The 17,202-nt window shown below is 44.8% G+C and overlaps 7 protein-coding genes and 1 non-coding gene across 8 annotated transcripts; 5 read left to right on the top strand and 3 right to left on the bottom strand.

The window, feature by feature from the left end:
• Positions 1 to 4: 4 nt before the first annotated feature.
• Positions 5 to 1,306, bottom strand: FA14DRAFT_161621 (uncharacterized protein). The gene has a single exon (XM_025499198.1). The coding sequence runs from the start codon at positions 1,282 to 1,284 to the stop codon at positions 43 to 45; it is 1,242 nt and encodes a 413-aa protein (XP_025354380.1). The 5' UTR covers positions 1,285 to 1,306; the 3' UTR covers positions 5 to 42.
• A 176-nt stretch (positions 1,307 to 1,482) lies between these two features.
• FA14DRAFT_68218 (N-terminal nucleophile aminohydrolase) lies at positions 1,483 to 2,467 on the top strand. Its single transcript, XM_025502699.1, has 2 exons — positions 1,483 to 1,567; positions 1,631 to 2,467. Exons 1-2 carry the CDS (start codon positions 1,531 to 1,533, stop codon positions 2,428 to 2,430), a joined length of 837 nt encoding a protein of 278 aa, XP_025354379.1. The 5' UTR covers positions 1,483 to 1,530; the 3' UTR covers positions 2,431 to 2,467.
• On the bottom strand, positions 2,203 to 4,252 carry FA14DRAFT_161620 (Hydantoinase B/oxoprolinase). The gene has a single exon (XM_025499197.1). It carries the CDS (start codon positions 4,236 to 4,238, stop codon positions 2,505 to 2,507), a length of 1,734 nt encoding a protein of 577 aa, XP_025354378.1. The 5' UTR covers positions 4,239 to 4,252; the 3' UTR covers positions 2,203 to 2,504.
• Positions 4,253 to 4,336: 84 nt separating this feature from the next.
• On the top strand, positions 4,337 to 5,345 carry FA14DRAFT_161619 (Translin; the record flags this gene model as incomplete). Its single annotated transcript, XM_025499196.1, has 1 exon — positions 4,337 to 5,345. A coding segment is annotated over exon 1 (755 nt), but the record flags the coding sequence as incomplete, so codon positions are not given.
• Positions 5,346 to 5,675: 330 nt separating this feature from the next.
• Positions 5,676 to 5,788, top strand: FA14DRAFT_t30. Its single transcript has one exon. It is a non-coding gene; the product is annotated as a tRNA-Arg (tRNA).
• A 970-nt stretch (positions 5,789 to 6,758) lies between these two features.
• FA14DRAFT_161618 (uncharacterized protein) lies at positions 6,759 to 12,956 on the top strand. The gene has a single exon (XM_025499195.1). The coding sequence runs from the start codon at positions 6,825 to 6,827 to the stop codon at positions 12,897 to 12,899; it is 6,075 nt and encodes a 2,024-aa protein (XP_025354376.1). The 5' UTR covers positions 6,759 to 6,824; the 3' UTR covers positions 12,900 to 12,956.
• Positions 12,957 to 12,995: 39 nt separating this feature from the next.
• On the top strand, positions 12,996 to 14,079 carry FA14DRAFT_68178 (Aldo/keto reductase). The gene has a single exon (XM_025502698.1). The coding sequence runs from the start codon at positions 13,155 to 13,157 to the stop codon at positions 14,052 to 14,054; it is 900 nt and encodes a 299-aa protein (XP_025354375.1). The 5' UTR covers positions 12,996 to 13,154; the 3' UTR covers positions 14,055 to 14,079.
• FA14DRAFT_161617 (uncharacterized protein) lies at positions 14,037 to 16,541 on the bottom strand. Its single transcript, XM_025499194.1, has one exon. The coding sequence runs from the start codon at positions 16,469 to 16,471 to the stop codon at positions 14,105 to 14,107; it is 2,367 nt and encodes a 788-aa protein (XP_025354374.1). The 5' UTR covers positions 16,472 to 16,541; the 3' UTR covers positions 14,037 to 14,104.
• Positions 16,542 to 17,202: the final 661 nt, after the last annotated feature.

Below are 17,202 nucleotides of genomic sequence, written 5' to 3'. Positions count from 1 at the left end.
CATTTAATGCATCCATTATACGATTTAGCAATACAAAATCAATTACACTTTAAGCAAAACTCTCCTCAATTCGTCTAGACCATCCACACTACGCTCGTCCCAACCTCGCTCCTTGCCTACACTTGCGAATGCGCAGATGGCCTTGCCGCCTTCAACGATGTCTGAATCAAGCCTCTCCAAGCTAGTTCCCGCAGAAAGTCCTATACCGTTCTTACTGGGGCTGCTCATTGTTCGCTCCAATACATCCCAATCCACATAATCAATCACTTCTTCATCCTCTTCTTCGTGTTGGCCCGCATCTGCAGCTGATCCATCCCCTTGACGATTGGACTTGAAGCCGAAAATGCCAAAGATGCTTGACAAAAGAGAGTTATTCGAAGATCCACCCGTCACCTCTGACATTCCTCCAACTTTTGTCGTTCGTCTTGCACCGAATCCCATTCCAGCTCTTCTGCGGCCCAATTCCACTTCTACTGCCGTTCGTGCACGAGTCAGTAGAATTGCCCGTCTCTTGCTCTCGTCTGCCGACATGGAAGAAAGTGAAACATTGGCCAAATGAGGCGAAAGGTCGGATCTGGTAAACAAGAGTACCAATGTTGGAGGAACAGATTTAGCGTTTCGGCGACTTTTGGCTAATTGGATAAGGATTTGGTGCAAATGATCCACTGCTTCGATCAAGCTGCCTTCTTTGGCAACTCCCAGTCCGGCACCACCACGCAAAGCTTCTTTTGCGTCTAGACAGAAAACGATCACATCGGATTGTTTGATGTAGTCGCCAATAATGCGGTCTTTAATGCGCGGATGTCCTGGTGTATCGATAAGAAGTACATTTCTCTGTTGCTGTGAGCTGAACTGGTCCTTTTCGTTCGAGGTTGAAACTGGTGCAGCCAAGTTGATCAAGCTCTCAGATTCTCGCTGTGATGGATGCACAGATGGGACTGAATTGAATGCCAAAGCGCTAAAGAGTGAAGTCTTGCCCACGCCAGAAGGACCAGCAAGAAGAGTGAGCGGAGTATCGCTTGCTTTTAGCCTTCTCTTCCTATTTGTGCTTCCCTTCTCGGCTGTAGCATGTTCAGCAATTGCACGAGGATGACGTGCTTGTAAGGCGGTGATTATGAATGTCAGGAGTACAATCACAGTAAACGAAACCAAGATTGAGAACAAAAGATCTGGCGAAAGTTCGGATAAAGGTGAAGGCAGATGGGGTTGCCATTTTGCGAGGATCTCTTCTGCATTGAGACCCAGCGCATCTGGCCATCTGACAGCCGCTCCCAAGAATGCCATTTTGCTTGATGATGATGATGATGATGGGGTGAATCTGGGTGTAAGTGTGGGCCTGTCTGTCATTCTTCTAGCGCTGTTCTGGCTCCACGTGAATGTGTGTGTGTGTGTGTGCAGTGCAGTGCACAAAGTGAGAAGACGCGTACGCTTATTCAAATTGCCCAATGCGCTGATCACTCTGCGTTAAGAACATCACTCAAACGATTCGTGGCCTTCTCAACATCATCATCATCATATCTCATAAAAATCATGTTCCGTAATACATACGATAGCGACAACACAGTCTGTGAGTATATTCTCTTTCCCATGAAACCCTGGAGCACATATTGACCTCCCGTCCACCCAACAGTCTCGCCTCAAGGACGGCTGCATCAAGTCGAATATGCTCTTGAGGCTGTCAAACAAGGATCGGCAGTTGTCGGTCTACGATCTGATACCCATGCAATCCTTGTCGCATTAAAGCGTGCTCCAAGCGAATTGGCAAGCTTTCAAAAGAAGATGCTAAGGATCGACAACCATATCGGAATGGGTTTCGCAGGATTAACATCAGACGCTCGTGTTTTGAGTAATTATATGAGACAGCTTTGTCTTTCTTCCAGACTGCTTTATTCTCGTCCATTGCCAGTCTCACGTCTTATCTCAAGTTTATCTGATCGTGCTCAATTGAACACTATGCAATACGGAAAGAGACCTTACGGTGTGGGATTCTTGGTCATTGGAGTAGACTCTCAAGGACCGCATCTATACGAATTCTCACCAACAGGAAATTGCTTCGAATACTTTGCAATGGCTTTGGGAGCACGTAGTCAAAGTGCAAAGACGTTCTTGGAGCACAACTTTGAATCTTTCAAGGATATGGATTTGGATCAATTAATCATTCAAGGATTGAATGCTTTGCGTGATACACTTCAGCAAGGAAAAGAACTGGACGCGGACGCCGTCTCGCTCTCAATTGTTGGACCAAATGCAGATGCAGACGCTTCTTCACCAGAATCGAAAGGAGCAGAGAAGTTCCGCATTGTCGAAGGTGACGCACTAAAGAAATGGTTGGATCAATTGGAGAAACGTAAAGGACCATCAACTACAGGCACAGGTACACAAGCCGGCGGAAATGCTACAGTAGGAGATGTTGAGCCTATGGAAGAGTGATCCTGTATTATTTAAACGCAAACAGCAATCAGATGGCTAATTTGTAGAGATTGATTGTGCTGATAAAAGATACATTAAGCTCCCAGGGAAGTAGCTTCGCGTTCTGCTAATGAGCCACTTCTCTTGTCTATGTGGGAATAGGTAGACTTGCTTTGGTTTGTCTCGGACTCTTTCTCTGGAGCACCCCAGCCTCCTCCTCCGGGTGTCATGACAACTATCCGGTCTCCTCTGTTAAATTTCACCGTTGTCTTTCCACCAAGATTAACAACCCGATCCTTCCTTTGACCATCTGCATTTCGCTTGATCCACAAATTGCGTCCATTCTGTGCATCTTGACCTCCTTGTAGGCCATAAGGACGAAAGACTCTTCGCTCACTCAAGATGCTTACTTGGATTTGTTTTGACAAAAATTCGATATCCCGAACGACACCATCCCCTCCTCTATACTTTCCTGCTCCTCCACTTCCATCTCGAATAGAAAACTCTCTCAACACGACCGGATAACGTCGTTCCATAATCTCAGGATCGGTGATGCGGGTATTTGTCATGTGGGTATGAACACCTCCAGTTCCATGCCAAGATGGTCCTGCACCACTTCCACCTGCGATTGTTTCATAGTACCCAAACCCTTCCACATGGTTTCCCTTCTCATCTTGACCGCCTAATCCGAATGTGAGATTATTGCAATCACCTTGACTTGCAGCACACGCTCCAAATGCTTTCAACACAACATCTGTGATTCTTTGACTTGTCAACACATTTCCTCCCACAACCGCTGCTTCATCACTAGGATCCAAGAAACATCCTTGCGGGATACGTACTTCGATTGGTGTCAAACAACCTTGATTCAGTGGAATATCCTGATCCACCATTGCACGCAAACAATAAATGATTGCCGAAAACACGACACTCTTTGGACAATTGTGATTGCCGTACACTTCTGGTCCCGTTCCCTCGAAATCAAAGATTGCTGAGCCCTTTTCTGTATCGATGGTCACTTTGAGCTGGATTGGTGATCCATCGTCCATATGATCCACTGCTAAGAGCTCTTTTGTGTCATTCTCCTTTGCTACCTGACGCAGGAGATTTCTGACAGCAGTTTCTGCGTTGGCACGAATATGACCCATGTAATCCTGAACTGTTTCGAGACCCCACTCTTTCACAAGACCATGAATGAGATTGATACCTTTCTGATTTGCGGCAATTTGTGCCTGTAAATCACTCTCAACATCACGCAAGCATCTCGTTCCACTACAGCCAGGATATTGCGCCGGATCTTCGAGAATATGCTTCAATAGGCCTTTTCGATCATACTCCCCTTTATTGACAATCTTGAATGACTTGATCTGTGCTCCTTCCTCATAGATCGTTTTGGAAGTGGGTGGCATGCTTCCAGGCAATATCCCTCCAATATCGGCATGATGACCTCTGCTTGCTGTGAAAAAGATGATCTGTTTGCCTGAATCATCGAAAACAGGGGTGATGCAAGTTATATCAGGCAAATGACTTCCACCTGCACTAGGATGATTTGCAAGCAAGACATCACCTTGATGAATGCCATCTTTTCCCAAACTTTCAATTTGATAACGAACGGCAAAGCTCATCGAGCCCAAATGAACGGGTAAATGAGGTGCATTTGCAACCAAGCCACCATCGGGCGAAAAGAGCGCACAACTGAAATCTAAACGTTCTTTGATATTTGTACTGATTGAAGTTTGTTGTAATGATCTGCCCATTGCCTCTGCAACGCTCATAAAGCGAGCTGCAAATAAAGACAGCAAGATCGGATCTGCCTCTTCTTTCGTCATCTTGAAAAAGGTGGTGGAAGTGATAAAGTCTGTGGAGCGTCAGTCATGCACGGTGCATATACCCTCTCCTCTTAGCGCGTTGCAATCTTCCATTCGAACTCCACCATCTAAAATGACTTCAGTAGAGGTACCAATAGCAAGCACATCAAGAGCGACAATCATTCAAGATACATTTGGCGGTTTCAGAAGCGAGATAGATGCATACAATGATCGTCGCGATCGATTGATAAAAGCATCGCGTGATATAACAACTGCTTCAAAACGTTTAATTTTTCATCTTCATCGGTTTCCTCATGCCGCTTTTGGAAAGGATATTCAGCCGAAGAGCGGAGCGGGAAAGATTCTAGCTGAAGGCAGAGCAAAAAAAGATGAGATCGTATCAATGATCATCGATCTGGCAAGACGAGAAGGACTAACAACAGAAGAACACGTTGGTGGAGGGATAGAGAAAGATGTTTCGATGGAAGGAACGACAATTACAGACGTCTTTGAGCCTGGAAGGGCGACACGCTACGATCGAGCATACGGAGGAGGACTGGAAGAGTTCATCGAGGGAATCTCTTTCTTGCACTTCCTCGAACATGGCAACGTCATCACCCTAGAAGAAGTTCAATCTTTGTTCGTCAAAGATGGTCAAATCATCCTTCCCGTCACGCCTCAACGCTATGTGCTTGGTTTGTCCGACCTCAGCGGTGAATTGATGCGATTTGCGACCAATGCTTTGGGTGATGGTGATGCACATGGTGTCGTTTCAGATGTTTTGCGTATATTGCGAAGTCTATGTACAGGATTAGACCCATTCGTTCCTCTTATCCGCGACTTTCGAAAAAAGCAACAAGTCACAATGCAATCTATGCGAAAAATTGAAGATTTATCCTATGCTGTCAAAGTGCGAACTTCCGAATTCGGATCCGATCAAAACGCTCTACGAGAGATGGTCAGAAGAGCTTTGGCAGGCGATGGTGCAGGCAACAGCGGCGAGAACAACGCAGACGATTCGTGACGGGATAAGGTCTTGTCAATAATTTAACTTGTAATTACGTCAAAAGGAATTTTCATGACTAAAAGTATTATCCACCTCTCGTTAAACATTAGACTATATCCTAGGTATAGAAGAGGATAACTATTATAGCTTAGTTACGTTCTTACTAACAAGGGAAGCTTCTCGTCCTACTTAATACCGAATGGCGAATAAAGTACTCTATATTGAAAGTAACTGATCACTTCTGTTCTTAATAAAGAGGGAGTATAGTATATAATATTAAAGTGTTGCTTCTGATGAATCTTACCAACTCTATGTGATACAGGAGGTTGGGTCAAAGGTTTGCTGCGTAACCTATGGCGTACAGGCAAAGTGCGAATTGTTCAATCATAGGATTTGACTGAGTAATGCTGGAGATGTTTATAACAGCACTATCGACAATACCTTTCAAGCAAGACCGCGTAGCTCAATCGGTAGAGTGACAGACTACGATTTCACCGGTTCCTTAAATAGGAATTGGATCAGTAGCGTCATCTGTAGGTCGCGGGTTCGACCCCCGTCGTGGTCTTTCTTTTTTCGTCTTTTTTTTCTTAGACGCGATACAGAGGCTTAAGGTGAAAATTTTATACACTTTTTTCGTGTGCTATCCTATTGATATTAGGATCTATCGTATTATGCCTAGATGATTGTTCGCTACTCAGATGAAATCGTGATTATACGTTGTGGGGTGTAAAGTACACACAGTAACGGCCTTATATGATCTCAAAGCTGTATACTCTTTTTTGTTAGGCCCTAGCTTATTCGTATTCGATAAAATTAGTAAATTACCTAGAATGGCTTGTCAGCCAGTCTAACAGAAGCTGTAGATTCTCAGATGTAGGCTGTGCTTTGTTCGAGTGAGGTTGCGGGTGGCTTATACAAGCTCTAATCTTAGCAGACTATGATATTTCAGATAAAAGCTTTTTCTTGGTTTAAAACATTGCGGTTTTGAGAGTGAATTAATTATGCTATAAATTGACATGTTACTGTGTTCCTACTGCTCAAACTGCCTCAAATTTCAGCGGAGACGGTCAATCACACTCCATTAGTCAGCTTTAAGCTGATGCGGGATTTTTAATCGAAAGAAGATTGAAAGCTTGAAGCTTTTTGGGTTTTTTTTTTCTTTTTAACATGATTATAATTATATCATTATCTTCAAAAACAATTTCATCATTTCAGCTTCTTTATGAGATAGGCAGAAGAGTTGCTTTGACTACATCACGAGACACACTGAGATCTTTTGTGACTGATCTGTTCCTGCTACCGCGATAATAGTCAGAGAAGTTTCGAGATTTCAAATTTCCGTGATGGCAAGAGATGAGGATCATGATTACATAATACACACACGTTCGCCGGTACTATTTCCGTCAGTGGAGTATGGAAATGCAAATGCCCCTTTAATGATTTGTACCAACACTTAAACACAAGACGTGAAAAAGTAACAGAAGATTTAGCGCGTACTTTCGCGTGAGAAGGGGGGATGCTCCTTTCCATGACAATGTCAATGATGACAAGACAAGACAAACAAGCAATTGTCATGCTAAGTTGAACGCATATTGTTCGTTATGGAGCAATACGATTACGAATCAGAAGATATACTAAGAAGGGCAAGTGATGCAGGAACATCAGCAGCAGCAGCAGCGGCAGCACAAGAAGAAGAGGCAAGCAACACCAGTGCATCACAATCATCAATAAAAGAGGAAAGTGATCATTCTTATCCACGATTAACAATAAATACCCGTAGAAGGTTGATCAGAAAACCTCTACCCAAGCCACCCGGACAAAAGGAGACAAGGAAGGGAGCAGGGCCACAATCAAACAAAAGCTCTGCTCCAGCCTCCTCAAGTTCAGGCTCAAGATCCGACAGCATACAGGAGGCTACACATCATGATTCTCATCAGGTTCGAAGTGCAGGCCTCACACATAGCGCAATCTTTGCCAGGAACAATCTTCAAAAGCAGCATACATTGACACTAGAAGAAGCACGAAGCAGGGCACGCGAATTTGTCGCCAAAGAGAAAGCCATTCTGGAATGGTGGCCAGATATTAATCATACAATCAAGGCCGAGACGGCACAGGAGACATCTTCAAATGACAGAGAAGGTCAATACACCCTCAACGCGCGATGCCGATTACATCTTGAGAGAATTGTCGAATTTAGCATTTTCACAAATAGCGACTTGAGCAAAGCAGAGAGTGCCGGTATCGCACGAGGTATCATAGATGCAATCGTCCAATGTCTCAACACGTTGACCAAGTCAGAAGCATTGGCTGCATTGCAACAGACATCTTCGGTCATGTGGCGGGTTGATGCTCTCGTACGGTCGAACGAGCAATTATCCGGTGCAAGAGGTGGCTTGAGTGCTCTTTTGGGAATATTGGGTGTGCGATGGTCAAAGCTAGCATCTTGGCGTGGTAAAGAGACGGGAGAGCTGCCGATTGATGGTTTGGGTGGTTCTAGGACATTGATGCCAGCTCTGGATAGGAGGACTGCTTCTAGCTCATCCTCAATCACATTGGGAACAGAACAAAGGAGAAGGAAGCGTGATGTGGCCATGCAGCTACTCAATAATGCATTCTGGACTGCTGGTGTCAATGTGGAAGGAGAAGAAGTTTTAGCGAAGGAACACGATGAGAAAGTCATCCACGAGGAGAAGAAGCGACCTGCAGGCATGGCACCGTCTTTGCTCTCCAAACCGATGGCACCCACAGTTGCTTTGACAGGTGAGCTAGCGTCTTTGGATGCAGAAGTTCAAGCAAGTCAGAAGGACAACGCCAAGGAACAAGACAAGAGCGAAAAGCTGCCAGTGCCAACACCGATGGCCGAGCGTCCATCAATGCTGACTGATCGCTTGGCAATGCAATTGAGAAATTCTGCAAAGCTTCAAGCGGAAGGATCTGTTGAACATGCAGCAAGGGCCGGCACTCTTCCCGCAAGGAATCCACTGAGTCGTACAGTTTCACATGCATCGATTCTTGACAAGAACAATCAGCCAAGCAATAATGCCGATGCAGCCAAGGTGAAAATCGCTGTTTGCAAAGTATGCGTCAGATTTGAGGAAGAGTGGAATAGAGCAACTGCCAAACAAATACGAGCGAGAAGAAAAAGTGAAACTCTCACACTAAAAGATGTTCGAAGAAGGCTCGAGAATGTGTCCAGCATGTCTGGTAGATCGGACAAGACGATCGGTCATCTTCTTTCAGAGCAACAACAGAGTGCTCAAAAAGATTCAGTGGCGATCGACTGGCTCCCGGACAAGTTTGAGGGAGAACCCCTACACCTCAATCCGCTCTCATCTGATGTTGAAGGAAGAGATGCAGATGATGCGAATGACGGTATCAAGATCATCGGTGGAAGTTTTGTTGTGTATGGTGTCGAGGAGAAATTAAGGATTGTTATACACAACACGATCGATATTGCCTTGTACGCTGCCATTGCAATGGTGCTCGAGACAGCATTCTTGATGGATTTTGATTTGGATCCAAAAGGTGACATTGAAGTTGACTCTGCAACAGAGGGACAGCAATCTCAGCCTGAAGTTCGATTCGCAGAGGAGACCTCACAAACTGAAGAAGATCAAGAATCCCATCTAGAAAAAAACGGTGTCAACCCAAAGCCAGATACACCGGAACAATCAGAAAGTGACAAGAACCAAGGACAGTGGCGAAAGAGTATCTGGAGTATGCTTCATATGGGCAGTTCTAGTGCCGTTGTCCCTGCCACGCAAACTCCAGACACAAAGGCGAAGCGTTCCAGCGTTATTTTTCCACGTACAAAGACTGCCGATGCAAACTTGCAATCCCGTCCAGAGAAGGACGCGGTTGCTGGGCAGTACAGTCGGCTAGGACGGATCTTGTCTTCTTTTACTGGACATTCAGAGAAGAAAAGCCCCACCGGGCACAATGACAAAGCGAGAATAAGATCTTTCTCTGATGCCAAGCAATCGAATCTCGCTCAATTACTGGAAGATGAGTCCACAATAGAGGCTGTTGAAACGAACCCAGACCAACAAACCTCTCTCCTGGACGGCAAGCCGCCAAAGTACATATCTGCATACCGAGAGGAAGAACCATTGGAAGAGGAGGAGCAAGACATAAATGAGGACCTGATCGAAGAATTGGTATCCCGACAAACGCTTTCTGTTCTAATTCTGGAAGGTTTGGATATCTCCCTCCCATTCGCGCGACAAGTTTCAACGAACGCCAACAGCAAAGGTACAAGCACAACAGCGCCTGCTAATCCCACCACAGAAGCAAAGAAAGGCTCAACGCTCTCCGTGCATCCATCCACTCAAAGTAGGATCTCTTCCTTTTCGCGAGCGACGGATAGCACTGCGCAGTCCAACCAGGATACTTCCCTGAGTGGCCGTGCTCAACGTGTTGAAAATCGAGCAGAGCAACAATTCAATTTCGAGAAACAAAGAAGGGAAGTTTTGTTCTATCAGAGAGGCGGCAATTGTCGTGATGCAAGCCTTGGTCAGGCAATCGAAGAAATGACGGCTAAAGCGATCGTGCTTCATAATGAATGGCTACAAACGGAGAAAAGCAGCAAACGTGAAAAGGAAAAGCAGCTTTCTCAAACAAATTCGCCAACATTCAAGATCGCTCAATACCTCCATGGTCGCGACAAGATCACGGTCTCTGCAGCAATCATCAAATCAACAACACCCGCTTCGGCAAAAATGTCAAGTAATGTCACGGAAGCACCCACTCCAAACGCAGCTGATGCGAAAGAAGTCGCAAGTGCACTCAAAACGGACAAAGATCTTGCGCAAACGGCTTTGCGACTCGCAGAGCACATTCAATCTGCAGCACAACATCAACCAATCGATAATGGCTCAACACTCAAACCTCCTCACAAAGCATCGATCGAGATGTGGCATGCTGATATGCGAACAGGACGTCAAACGGCGGTCAAAAGTATGAGTGATGCTACTTATTTGGCCTCTTATGGTACCTTTTTGAATGATTTGATGACTTCGCATTTCTTCACACAAGAATCTCCCTTGTTACTCGCTCCTGGTGGCGATGATGCGGAATTATTGGACGCCTCTGATGATCCAAAACGTGATTTGGTACGTCTTTTCAAGATCGACAACGTTATTCTCAAATTCCACGTGCAGACTATCCCGATTCATCATCTGCTCATTGATGGTCCAGTCGTTTGTTTGGAGGATTTGAATGATGATGAAGGGGAGGACAAAGCCACAAAGAAAGAGAAAGACCATAACACATTGACAAAGTCTTTGGTCAAGGAGACGAGGCTGGAAGTGCAAGCATTCTTTGCTAGCGTGAAAGAGGAAATATCTCGAATGGAACAAATGTTTGTGGCAAGAGAGCTTGATGTGAATGGAAACACAGTAAAGCCTCCAGCTCCTTCCTCTTCTGGTCACGGTTCCATTCGCAGCGTATTTACACTGGATACGGCAACGGAAGAGCAACAGAGTGATCGTAACTCGATCGCTGAATCGACAACCAGCTCATATGCAGGTGCGGCCACTGGTCCTCTAGAATTGCTTGGAAAGGTGATGTCATCGATGCGCAAAGCAGAATTCAGGCTATACGAATCGCTCAAAGAAGCCGATGTTTCGGCTTTAAATGACGTTCGCCGTCAATTCCTAGATCGTGCTAGATCTTGCAGAAATCGATTGGTTGCTTGGTCGAAGAAGCACTTGAACAAGAGTGAATTAGAACAATTGGGCGCTTTGAAATTCGCAGAGCCATACTATTTCGAGAAGGGCAATCATGCACTACCGGGCAGTCGATTTGTTCTCCGTCAAGAAGAGCCCTTGAGCATTATCGCATACAGTCTTTCATCCAGGGACTTCAATGAAGAAATTCACGCCACAAAATCATCACAAAAGAAGCATTCAGACGTGTTGAATTGGAGATCGAGTGTGGCTATAGGTGAAGGAAGAGAAGATGCTTCCTCTCTACTCTCTTCCTCAGTGGCCAGCTCAAGTGCCGCTAGCGTAACTTCGAGTAAAGCTACGGACGAACTTGATCCTGATCAAGATGATGACTTTCACGTTCCAGAGCCATTGCAGGTGAATATGAAAAGGAAGAGAAGAACAAAAGATACAGGAATTTTGTCCATTCGAATCCGGTCAAGTGTGTACTCCAATGCACAAAAGGATGTAGAGCAAGATGCCGGGCTAGAAAGTGTAGATCACTCAACGGGCGAGTCAATCTTGAGCGCAAACGATAATTCATCCACTCCGACAGCCAGCAGAATAGGCTCTGCAGCATACACTCCCTCTTCTACGCATTTCGATACGGTCACTTCCAATAATGAAACCTTTCATGCTCACGTTTCCACCATCTCCCCGCGTGGTGCATTAGGCGATCTCTTTACGCAGGAGGGTGACCATTTTGGAGATCTAGCACCTCCAAGCGATGATGGTCACGAGGCTGCAAGTCTCCTATCTTCCAGCGTCAGCAGCACTTCGAGTGGAACGGTGAACAGAAAGGATGTACGAGAGACGCCCAAAATTCACATTGATGCTCAAACGGATGCTTCTCATGACGGAGAGAAGAGCGCTGATTTGGAAAAGCTGTCAAAAGAGATCGAAGATGTTGATACCAGCACAAAAGGATCCGTGAAAAAAGCGCAAGTAGAATCAACACCTCGGATTGCGCCGCCACTCAACAAATCACCAGCATCTCCTCATATCAAACACACGATCATATCTGGAGATCTTAAAATCTCTTGCGTTTCATGGTTTGCTGAAGATTTCTACAAACTTCGCAAGACATGGAAGATTGAGGATGACTTCATTGCAAGTCTAAGCAGATCAAAAAGCTGGAATAATGTTGGTGGAAAAAGCAAAAGTGGATTCTATCTCACCGGAGATGGCAAGTGGATCGCAAAGCAGCTGCTCAATGTATGGACGGTAGATGAAAAGGAAGCATTCTTGGAATTTGCACCTGCTTATTTGCGGTACATGATGAATAGTGCAGTGAATGATTGCCCAACGCTTTTGGTAAAGATTGCCGGTGTTTATAGCCTGAAAATCAAAGACATCAAGACAGGCGAAGTGAAATTGAAACTCAGTGTGCAAGTGCTGGAAAATGTGTTTGCAGGAGATGGCGGACGATCGATCCGATTCGACCTAAAGGGAATCCGAGATCGAAGGGCACAACAAAAAGTGCAAAATAGCGAAAGTGCACCCCAACAACAAGAAGGAAAGCCTCAAGTTGCCTCCAAAGAGGTGGACGAAGAAGACGTCAGCAATGCATCTGTCTGGTGGGATGGAGAATGGATCGATACAATGCTACCGAGAGCCTTTGTACCTGAACAGCAAAAGACACAATTTCAACGTGCTTTACGCAACGATTTGGCTTTCCTTACGGCGTCCAACGTGATGGATTACTCGTTGCTTGTAGGGGTAAACGAGCCAATTTGTACATCCTTTTCCAAAGAAGGCTTAAAGAGCTCCACCGACAAACATCCCTTCTTCAGAGTTCGAATTGTGGACTTCTTGGGTGCATGGACATTGGTGAAACAATTGGAAAGTAGTGGGAAGAAAGCCATCAAAAGTCAAACGCCAACAGTCATTCCACCACAAGATTATGCAAGCAGGTTCAGTCAAGCTATTGAAGGATACTTTATTGGCTGTCCTGATACAACAAATACTTAACGTCACCAGATTATACCTTTTAATTCATTACTGTATCATAATTGATTTATTTACCATGCTTTTCTTACTCGGTCCTACCGTTGTCGGCGCCGGCGGCCGAAGTTGTGCCTTAACTCCGACCGTTGACGTGCTTGCACTGATTTAGCGCGAGCTTACCGTTGTGGAGTTGTAGAGTGCATGCTGACGGGGTATCTCTAGAGCATCTGCTTGATCTAGTCGGGTGACCTCTTTCCTCCATCATCTCCATCAATCAGAATGGCAAACGTACCTCTCGTATCATTGAAAGCTGGCGCAAAATTGCCAAAAATTGGATATGGCAATGGAACTGCTTTATTCAAAAGTGATAGTACCACTTTAGTGGAAGGCGCATTGAAAGCTGGATTCACCTTGATTGATACAGCAGAAATGTATGAAAATTCAGGTTATGTTGGTGAAGCATTAAAATCCAGCAAACACGAAACACAAGTGATTGCAAAGATTGGAACACTTTCAAAGATCAAACAAGTTGCCGTTGAAGAAAGAAAGTTGTTGGGTAAAGATCGTTTGAATGTTCTTTTATTGCATTTACCTCCTCGTGGCTTGGATGGCTTGCCTTCCAATGTAGAAGCTTGGAAGCAAATGCAAGAACTCAAAGACGAAGGAGTTGCAGATATTATCGGTGTCTCAAACTGGTTAAAGAGCGATATCGAAGATGTCATCAAAACAAACCCTAAACATCCCATTCAAATCAATCAAATCGAGCACCATCCTTTATTGGCAGGTTCGCAAAAGCAACAAAAGTTGTTGGCCTATCAACGTGAACAAGGTATTGCCAGTACAATCTATGGTGCATTGACACCAATCACAGAAAAGCCAGAAGAGAGCAAGAATCTGCTCTCCGTCTTGGAAGCTATAGCTAAACAAGAAAGCGGTTGGTCACCTGCAACTGTTTTGTTCAAATGGGCTTCTCAAACAACAAAGCACGGCAATAGTGCGGATGAAGAAGGTATCATTATCACCACGGGTAAAAAGACGGAAAGATATCCGGGCTATTTGAGCTTGTTCAACAGTCGCCCTTTGACTGATGAAGAAGTCAAAAAGGTCAGTGATGCAGGCTCTCAAGCAGGCGTACACAAAGTTCGCATGCTCAAATATTTCGATGGTCGTGATGAATGAAATGATGTACATTGTCTATAATACATATGTTTATCTTTGTTACAAGAGTGTCACCACTGTAAAGATGGTGCAACTCGTCTAACTTGCTGAAGTTGCTGCTCGTCAAGCAAAAGCCAGCGCATGAAATTCGCTTCTCGAACGGCGAGATTAAATAAACCAACTCGATCCTGCTTGCGAACCATATTTATCCTGTGTCGATTGTACCCCTTCGCAATCAAGCTTGCCTCTTCTTGTGCACCTTCTTGCAGCATTGCCTCTACTGCGGTTTGTATAAAGTACTCTCTTTGATCGTCAATCGAAACCATTTTGTGGACAAAAGGTGCATATTCCAACACACCCTCAAGCGATGGCATACTACTCTGCATGTTGATATTCAGACTCTCCAAAATATCATCAATCTCCTTTGATCGCCATGCACGAAGCTGATGACGACAATTAATCAGGTCACTGTATTGCACTTTAAATTTGTGTTCCGCGCTTGCAGACAAGATTGAAACGTAATCCGCTTCACGTCCGTACATCGGCAAACATACCTCTGCACCTTTGGAGGGAGAGTGGTAAATAGATTTGCCAATCATTTGTACTTCATCTGGACTAGGAGCAAATTGCTCATGCTCAAATTCTGCTACCACTCGATCAAATGGCTTAGTGAATGTAGAATCTACAAATGACTCCAAGTCTGTAAACGAAATCAATTGTCGTAGTGTCTGGTCGTCAAGTCGTTTTCCGGGTGACCGCCGTGAAGATTTGGTCCACTTGCATTCATATTGCAGTTGCATTATCGCTTGGCGAAGATCAAACTTTAGCTCTGCAATATCGCCATTTTGTGTATTCATGAGCGGACCGTGCGTTGGCAACATGAGTTGTTCATTATACTGTGATTGCTCTTCACTTCGTATCGTATCGCAGTAGAGCTCGGCAGCCTTGCTCTCATCCAATTGATGCCCTTCACAAAGCGAGATCAGCTGAAGATACGGTACCGCAAGTGAGATTGAGGGCTTGGCAAATTGCAAGATTTTCTGGATAGGCAAACCTTGAATCGGGATGGATGAAATATCGTTGCACGTCAAGATGATCGGACGCAATGATTGACCTGCAAGTTCGATCAATCCAAGCCAAAAGCCTTTATCGTCTTCATACATCGTATCAGCCTCTTCGACAAGGATGAGTGATTGTCTGGCCTTCAAACCGTTTGATTGAGCGGTTAAGCTGGCCTCTCCGCCGTTTGAAACAGTCTTTATCAGTTTTCCTTGGAATGCTCCTCCTCCACTTCCTCCGCTTGACACCATGTGATTGCGACAAAGATCGCCGACCATTGCAGTTAGCGTCACTCCGCTTCGTTTCCCCATTCCAGGGAAAAGTTCAAATACTTCAAATCCAAGCTCGTTTGCACATGCGTAGACGGAGGAAGTTTTCCCGCAGCCCGAAGGACCCTCAATCACCATCACATTGGTGAGTCTAGTGGATTTGCTAAAGTCCAGATCATGTTGATCAGCCAAAGCACTCATACTAGCAGAGCTATCTTGCGATGATTCGGTTCCGACGTCCTTCTTACGAAATTGATCAAACCAAGCTTCTTCTTCTGCATCATCTCCTACGATGAAATCGTCCATTTCTTTCATAGCTGCAGTACGACCTCTCCTTTTGGGCGGAGCTTTTTTGATGATTTGACGTGCTTGCGGTGATCGATCAGTAATCTCAAGAGCTTGTAGCCAATCTCTCATATAAACAGATTGCTTTTCATTGCCTAAAACATGTGCTGCTTCTTTAGGTCGCCATTTGTCAGTCCAAAGGATGGAAGATTTTTCTTCTTTCTTTGATTCGGCCGCTTCTTTTGCGTCTTTGATAGATTTGGGCAATTGACCGTTTGAATCGAGGCATGATCGAAGGTTCACATGAGATTCAGTAAAGTCCTGCACATTGAGATGATGACCGTTCTGCTTCTCCTTCCCGCCATCTGTTTCGGGTGTAGGTCCTTTCGTCGAATGTAGCCAAGACCATGCATTTTCATCTTCCTGTATGCTTGAAACTTCGTGGAAATGATCGTCTCTTTTCTCCAACGCGGTCAACCCCAACGAATGACTGGAGGGATTCGACTGCTGATCATCTGGTTGAATAGACGATTGCCCCTTTCCCGGCCAAGGTGTCTGTAATCCTTTCAAAGTCGGAATACTTTTGCTTGATCCGCTCAATGCTTGCTTCTTTGTAGGAGGCTGACTTGTAGGAGTGGCACGACCTTTACCTTTTGCATCATTCTGTTCAGCCTTTCCATCTTCTTTTCGAGCCCTTTTGGCAAAGAAGGGATGTACTTTCTCTTTTGATGCTTCAGGTACAGACTCCTCCAAAGGTTGAACGGGTTGCGTGATCGGAGGTACTTGCAACGGTCTTTGACCAAAGGCTAGTGTAGATTGCCGCATGATCTATTACATCAAGTTCATTAGGAATGCATATCTTCTTATTGTGATCAACCTGGAAGGTATGTAGTAGTGAAGATTGTTGAATTGGAAGAAGAGTGTTGCTCTCTAACCTTTACGCGTAAAGGAGGAAGCGCGTGTAAATGCGCGCCTGGAACGCGTGCATTGGCTGGTTAATAAGAGAAAAGATCAAATGGGAGCCAAAATGTTGATGCAGCTCTCAAAGACCAACTTTCGATTGAACTGATGATCTTAGATAAATAGGAAAGGTACATTATGTCAAAAGCAGTAGATATAGATACGCCATTATAGTATATAGGAGTAGATCAGCGGGTGATAATGGCTAAAAGCTTTATGCACGCATTCATAAATTGCGTGATGGGTTATTCATACTTCAAAGATAATATTGTGTGATACATTCCATTTCGATCAATCAGAAGTCAGTAGGTTTATAAAATTTAGGTATAATGACTGAAATTTGATCGCAGCCTTCGAGGCGAATGTTAGGTAACATTTGCCTAAACCAAAGTGCGTGCATAAGCCAAACAATGGAAATGTTTGTTCAAACAGACCGTGAGCCAATAACTGTGAAAGCGGCTTGTTAAGACTTTTCTTGTTGTACCTAGGGCTCGATCGGTCAAAATGTTTGTTTCTACGGAGGATTATTTTTCTCTTACAACAATAAAGGAGGGTGCGATAATTGACTCTAGCCTCCACAAAATTGAATCGTGTGC

Source organism: Meira miltonrushii, assembly GCF_003144205.1.
Source record: "Meira miltonrushii strain MCA 3882 unplaced genomic scaffold FA14scaffold_3, whole genome shotgun sequence".
Taxonomy (NCBI): domain Eukaryota; kingdom Fungi; phylum Basidiomycota; class Exobasidiomycetes; order Exobasidiales; family Brachybasidiaceae; genus Meira; species Meira miltonrushii.
Note: the sequence above shows the minus strand (reverse complement) of the source record. Positions and strands in the feature narration are given on the sequence as shown.